Consider the following 7,259-nt stretch of genomic DNA (forward strand, 5'->3'; position numbering starts at 1 on the left):
TTTTTCTGGCTTTCCTTTTCTTCTCAGCTTTCTCAGTTCCTCTCCTTTGAAGAGTTACCTGCTTCTACCTTAAAAATGTCATTTCAATATTTCACATAGCCTCTGGATGGTCTAATTAAATGCATTTTGTTTCTCATCAATGTTTTGCCAAGAATAGATGTAATTCTCTGATTTAAAAAAAATAGGAAGAAATGAATCAGTTTAAGTTCATGGAATTTTAACCTTCTAGTTTAGCAATTATCCATTATGATGTTGCCATACTGCTTTTCTAATTATCTGTCTACCGTCCTTAGTCCCCTGGAGAAGATAAGTATTATTGTGGTAGGAACCATAATATCTTGGTTTGGTATTCTAGACTGCTTAGCACAGGGCAGACACATAGCAAGATCTCGTGAAATATTTATTAAATAACTGCTTGAGTGTGTCCTAAGTCACTTCAGTCATATCAGACTCTTTGCAACCCTATGGACTGTAGCCCACCAGGCTCCTCTGTCCATGGGACTTTTCAGGCAAGAATACTGGAGTGGGGTTGCCATGCCCTCCTCCAGGGGATCTTCCCCATCCAGGGATTGAACCTGAGTTCTTTATTGTACCATAATTTATGCATTAGTCATAGCATCTTTACTAAGAACAGATGTAAATGCCAGGAAAATAATCAAGGCCAAAAAGATATTTTAGAAATAGATGGCCCAAGGTGAAAGACGGCTGAGGAGCTGCACATTTTTTTCCTGGTGTTCCCTTCCTCAGGGGCCGCAAAGAGATCGTTTATTCTTTGGCACATGGGGTGGTGCTCAGGACTCGTCAGGGGGTCTGCTGGGGTACCCTACTATCTTTCTTTCTTAAGTTTTTTATTTTTTATGTGGACCATTTTTAAAGTCTTTTTTGAATTTGTTACAATATTGCTTCTGTTTCATGTTTTGGCTTTCTGGCCCCAAGGTATGTGGGATCTTAGCCCCCTGACCAAGGATCGAGCCCACACCCCCTATATTAGAAGGTGAAGTCTTAACCACTGGCCCATCAGGAAAGTCCCCGGGACTTCCTCCACGGCCAGGCATGCTCACTTGATGGGCCAGATATCCCTCCTCTCCTCCCCTTCTTAGTCTCTTCCTGAGCCCACCAAAGCCCACCACACTCTGTGGCCACGATCTGCTTGCTACTCTGTGTCCTCAACTCAGCTGAGGACAGAAACTGGCCATCGTCCATTTCCACACCCCTCTGCCTCGTGCATGTGTTCACTACACGTCACTTTTTAGGATCTGAACTTAATTGGACCAACTGGGTTTTCTGTAGTGCAGCACACTCTTTATGCAGAAGTACCTTGCGTGCTCATGTAGAAAGGAAGTGTGTGAATACAGAGCAATTGCAGCACTCCTCTAACACTCCTGCCTTTAAAGTCTGTCACAGAAAGCTTTGCCAAAGTGATCCACGGCTTGAAGGTGGGCCACCTGACAGATCGTGTCATTCAGCGGAGCAAGAGGATGGTTCTGGATGCTCTGGGAGTGGGGCTCCTGGGAACCAGCACAGAAGTGTTTCACAAAGCCAGTGGATACAGTAAAGTAAGGAGCTCCATGTCTACTTTAGAACTGAAGCCAGGTGTACACACACACCTGTTTGTGAGATGTATCCAGGGATACGCATTTCTGTTCTACTGCTCTACTCTTCATTTTAGAGAGAGCGCCTGCTGAATATAGCATGCTGGTTTCCAGTTCTATGCTTCTCTATCCTTGGAAGAAAAGTGATGACCAACCTAGATAGCATATTCAAAAGCAGAGACATTACTTTGCCAACTAAGGTCCGTCTAGTCAAGGCTATGGTTTTTCCTGTGGTCACGTATGGATGTGAGAGTTGGACTGTGAAGAAAGCTGAGCACTGAAGAATTGATGCTTCTGAACTGTGGTGTTAGAGAAGACTCTTGAGGGTCCCTTGGACTGCAAGGAGATCCAACCAGTCCATTCCGAAGGAGATCAGCCCTGGGATTTCTTTGGAAGGAATGATGCTGAAGCTGAAACTCCAGTACTTTGGCCACCTCATGCGAAGAGTTGACTCCTTAGAAAAGACTCTGATGCTGGGAGGGACTGGGGGCAGGAGGAGAAGGGGACGACAGAGGATGAGATGGCTGGATGGCATCACTGACTCGATGGACGTGAGTCTGAGTGAACTCCGGGAGATGGTGATGAACAGGGAGGCCTGGTGTGCTGCAATTCATGGGGTCGCAGAGAGTCGGACACGACTGAGCGACTGAACTGAACTGATGCTGTATTTGTTGTTGTTGTTCAGTCACTCAGTCGTGCCCAACTCTTTGCGACCACATGGACTGCAGCACGCCAGGCTTCCTTGTGTTTCACTGCCAATTTGTTCAAACTCAAGTCCATTGGGTCAATGAGGCCATCCAGCCATCTCATCCTCTGTTGCCCACTTCTCCCCCTGCCCTCTATCTTTCCCAGCATATGGGTCTTTACCAATGAATCAGCTCTTCACATCAGGTGGCCAAAGTACTGGAGCTTCAGCTTCAGCATCAGTGCTTCCAATGAACATTCAGGCTTGATTTCCTTTAGCATTGACTGGTTTGATCTCCTTGCTGTCCAAGGGATTCCAGCATGAGAATTTGAAGGCATCAATTCTTCGGTGTTCAGCCTTCTTTATGGTTCAGCTCTCACATATGTACATCTATGCTTTATATTACCTGAGGCTTAATATACATCCACGTCCTTTACTAAGTTACTGTCTTCATACCAGTCTTAATCTTAAGGCTAGCAATGTCTCAAGTTGATTACTATTATAACTGAAAGCACAGTTTTACCTGAGAGTCTTGGCAGCTATAGCACCTGCCCTGAGCCATTTGTTCTTGCAAAGACTTGAAGATTTTCTGGAGAAAAGCCTGGACCATCCTGCAGGTGTTTACATTGGAGGTGTGCGCCCACGCACCAAAGAATACTCTTGATAGAGACGACCAGTCCACCTTTTCGTAGTGTTTATCTCCAAGGAGTAAATAAGAGTAAATTCAGACTTCATTCTTTGGTGCCCTTAGGGATCACAATCTGGGATTAAGTGACAGCATCTCCTCTCCCTTCCATGGAGAAAGTTGTATTTTTCTTCTACAAGGAAGAGAGAAATCCAATAACTAGGGCTTCAATCTAGCAAAAGGGGCTCAATAAGGGGTAATAAAGTAGTGTCTCCAAAGATGAAGAACAGCTGTTGAAATGGTGACTTGGCATGTGGATTCATACCCTGTATCACTGATTGATATTCTTTCATTCCAGATCTATAGTTCCAATGTATCCAGCACTGTTTGGGGCCAGCCAGAACTCAGGCTCCCACCAACCTATGCTGCTTTCGTTAACGGTGTGGCTGTAAGGAGATTTCCTTTTTTTCTACTGTTCAACAATCAGAATAATTTCAGAGCCAGAAGATATCTCAGAAATTTCCCAGTTTTCATATTCTACTGATGAGTTCACTGAAGTTCAGAGAGGTGGAGGGGCCTGCCCTCTCTCCTATGTTGTAATTTCAAATTTCATGTTTTTACAGTGAGTTGATGTTTTTTGAAATTGTGAAGGAGAGGAAATAAGATGGAAATATTTTGATAAAAATGCTCCTAAGTTATCTCAACTCTAAATTAAATATCCAGACTCAATTCCTTCTTAATCCCTTCTGCTGTGGCCAGTATCAGTTTCTATTTAGCAACCAGCCTTTCATTCAATCAGCAGATATTTATCAAGATAGAAACAATGACCATCTGGTGTCTCTTTCTTCTGAACCAAAAATCAGGACTTCTCATCTGAGAGACAATTTATGTGCCTTTTCTGTGTGTCAGGAGCAGTCTATAAGATATAATTTGGACGTGAACTTGTTGGGATATCTGAGATATTTTCATGGTTTACGGGGACAGTAGTTCAGAATATCCAAAGTCAAATCTGATAGTGCATCCACAAGTAAACATCCAGTAAGCCATGGGGAAGGCACCAGCCACGAGACAAAAACCTATTTTAAATTGAACTTCTGGTTATTACCATTTCATGGAAGGAAAAAGCAAGTGACTGGGATGAGGAGGAATAAAACCTTATAGCAGAAAATAAAGATCTAAAAATATAGCTTAATAGTTCATCTGGGTTCAAGAGTTCTTGCAACTTCTTTATAGATTTGAAATTATTTCATAATGAAAAGGGCTCTGGAAATATGGCCTGATATGGAATAAATGACATTAAACTCTTCATGTGACTCGTTGAAAGGTCAAAGAGGGAGGGAGGAGAAGCTACCTAATTCTACAGCTTTGTTTATAGGTATGGATCTTTCCGATGGTGGCCCCTGAGTAAGACCCAAGCTCCTTGCAGTTCACTAGCTGCTCTGGAAGGTCCCACTTAATCTGGCCAGAGGACAGCATATCTAGTGCCCAACCATGTGATTAAGAATCACAGCCAGTTCATAGGTTTAATGTTCAGAGGATCAGATCTAAAAATGTCACATCAAACAAGGTTGTTACTGAAATAAACCCTGGCTGGTCCAAAAGCCATCACATGAAGGGAGACACATTTAGGTTCTGGTTGTTGTTTGTGTGTCTATTCACACAGATCCACTCAATGGATTTTGATGACACATGGCACCCTGCCACCCACCCTTCTGGAGCTGTCCTTCCTGTCCTCATGGCTCTATCAGAAGCCCTGCCACCAAGTCCAAAGTATTCTGGCCTTGACCTGCTGCTGGCTTTCAATGTTGGTATTGAAGTGCAAGGCCGATTACTGTGTTTCTCCAAAGAAGCCTGTGACATACCAAAGAGGTATGGAGAAAGTGTGCCCCCTCCTGAGGCAGCCACCTTCCCTCCATCTGTTAGTCATTCTCTCTGTGGAGCTTTCTGATATAGAGGTTGGCTCGGTGGAAGCTGTTGTCATTAGTGCTGGCAGTTAAGTCCACTCAACCAGGTATCAAACCGTTTATTCCATATAGAAAAGTGTGATCTCAGAAGTGCTAGTGAAAAGTCTCCTCTGGGTTTAGAGAGCCAATTGAGCAACCAGGACCATAAACAGATCTGGATTCCCTCACCCCAAGGTGATTATGATGTGCTGGCCTTCACGGGTACTCCGGACAGCCCTCAGCTCATCTCAAAGCAGAAATATACTTTGGTATTTCTAGGGTCCTTTAGACGAATGAGAACAGAATACCCTAAACCTGACTACTCAACCCACAGATCAAAAATGGTCCAACGCTGACTGTATCACATGGTTCAATCTAATATTTATTTTGCCATTTGCTCCAGCCTTCTGGGGGAGGAGTAAATAAGAATATTGAGTGAGCGCTCACAGTGTCTATTGAGTTTTTACAGTTACTTACGGAGGCTTTCAGCAATCAACAACTTTTGCTTTCTGGGCAATAACTGTAACAGTGAAAGTGAAGTGAAAGTCACTCAGTCGTGTCCGACTGTTTGCAACCCCACGGACTATACAGTCCATGGACTTCTCCAGGCCAGAATACTGGAGTGAGTAGCCTTTCCCTTCTCCAGGGAATGTTCCCAACTCAGGGATCAAACCCAGGTCTCCTGCATTACAGGCAGATTCTTTACCAGCTGAGCCACCAGGGAAGCCCAACTATAACAGTACCATTTGTAAGTAATTTACTATAGGTCAGGCCCTGTTGTAATTATACGAGTTTATTCAAAACTCACAAGGGAGTTTTACTATGATGATGATGATGATGATCACTTTATGTAAGAGAAAACAGGTACAGAGAAGTTGAATAACTTTTCCAAGATCGCATAGCTAATAGGAAGAAGAGCTGAGATTTGAATGTAGGCCTTAGGGCTCCATTAGCTCAGCTCCTGACCACTGTACTATACCGCCCCCTGGCAGCTGAAGTTTGTAAGTCTCCACCTCTGTGTTCTTTTGCTTTTCAGATTCCATCCCCCCTCGGTGGTGGGAACCCTGGGGAGTGCTGCCGCCGCATCTAAGTTTTTTGGGCTCAGCGTAACAGAGTGCCAAGAGGCCCTGGCTATTGCTGTTTCTCACGCTGGGGCACCCATGGCAAATGCTGCCACTCAGACCAAGCCACTTCACGTGGGCAATGCTGCCAGGCATGGGCTGGAAGCTGCTTTCCTGGCAATGCTGGGTCTCCAGGGAAACAAACGGATTTTGGATTTGGAGACAGGGTTTGGGGCCTTCTATGCCAACTATTCTCCTAAAGTCCTTCCAGACCTAGATTCACACACTTGGCTTCTGGAGAAGCAGGATGTGGCCTTCAAGCGTTTCCCTGCCCATTTGGCCACCCACTGGGTGGCAGACACAGCTGCATCTGTGAGAAGGCACCTTGTAACAGACAAAGCCCCGCTCCCCATTGACCGCATTGAGAGAATTGTGCTTCGAATTCCTGATGTGCAGTATGTGAACAGGCCCTTCCCCAAATCCGAGCACGAAGCCCGCCACTCCTTCCAGTATGTGGCCTGTACCATGCTGCTCGACGGTGTCATCACTGTCCCAGCCTTCCACAAACGCCAGATCGACAGGCCACAGGTGAGAGAGCTGCTTGGTAAGGTGGAGCTGGAGCACCCTCGAGACAACCTACCAAACTTCAACACACTGTACTGTGAGATGAGTGTTGCCCTCAAGGATGGAGCCGTCTTCACAGAGCGTTCGGATACCTTCTATGGTCACTGGAGAAAGCCTCTGAGCCAAAAGGACCTACAGGAAAAGTTCAGAGCCAATTCCTGCAGGACGCTGTCCTGCCACACTGTAGAAAGGCTTATAGAGATAGTAGAAAACCTAGAAGACCTGGAAGATTGCTCTGTGCTAACCACACTTCTGAGAGAAGCCTCTCCACCAAAGATAGCTTCCAAATCTATCTAGCATTTAACAGTTCCATCATACAATCTCTCCTATGGCTTGACAACATCCAAGTGACTTTGTATCGGGGGAAATTCAATTCTCTGCTTTAAAGAACAAGGGTCTGTCCTGGGAATAACTGCAGCAGGCTTCAGTGCTTCAGAGCCCAGACACAGAACTGGATATATATGGAAGCAGTCTTAGCCTGTAAATTTTGCAAGACAGTTCCAGTTACCTATTTTGGCAAGCTAATAAATGTGCAAGAAACACAGAGAGGTTTATTTTAAAAGCATTCATAAGGCTGAAATTCAAGTCACCTGTATTTAGCTTAAGCTTTTCAGAGGAGTTATTTATGAACCTTTATGAACCTCAAGGCATGAGAGGGATTTGAACTTCTACATAAAGCTTGCTGACAGTGAAGATGGCTCTGGTCTGTTGTGCCACCAGCAGACTTCT

The 7,259-nt window shown here is 44.8% G+C and overlaps 1 protein-coding gene across 1 annotated transcript in view; it reads left to right on the top strand.

The window, feature by feature from the left end:
• The window catches only part of ACOD1 (aconitate decarboxylase 1), a 33,776-nt gene extending 26,949 nt beyond the window's left edge, over positions 1-6,827 (top strand). The window contains exons 6-9 of the mRNA XM_052650033.1: positions 1,367-1,556; positions 3,261-3,350; positions 4,566-4,771; positions 5,882-6,827. Of these exons, the coding sequence (XP_052505993.1) occupies positions 1,367-1,556; positions 3,261-3,350; positions 4,566-4,771; positions 5,882-6,827 (1,432 nt within the window). The remainder of the gene's footprint in view (positions 1-1,366; positions 1,557-3,260; positions 3,351-4,565; positions 4,772-5,881) is intronic.
• The last annotated feature ends 432 nt before the right edge of the window (positions 6,828-7,259 follow it).

The sequence above is a fragment of the Budorcas taxicolor genome, chromosome 12 (assembly GCF_023091745.1).
Source record: "Budorcas taxicolor isolate Tak-1 chromosome 12, Takin1.1, whole genome shotgun sequence".
Lineage (NCBI taxonomy): Eukaryota > Metazoa > Chordata > Mammalia > Artiodactyla > Bovidae > Budorcas > Budorcas taxicolor.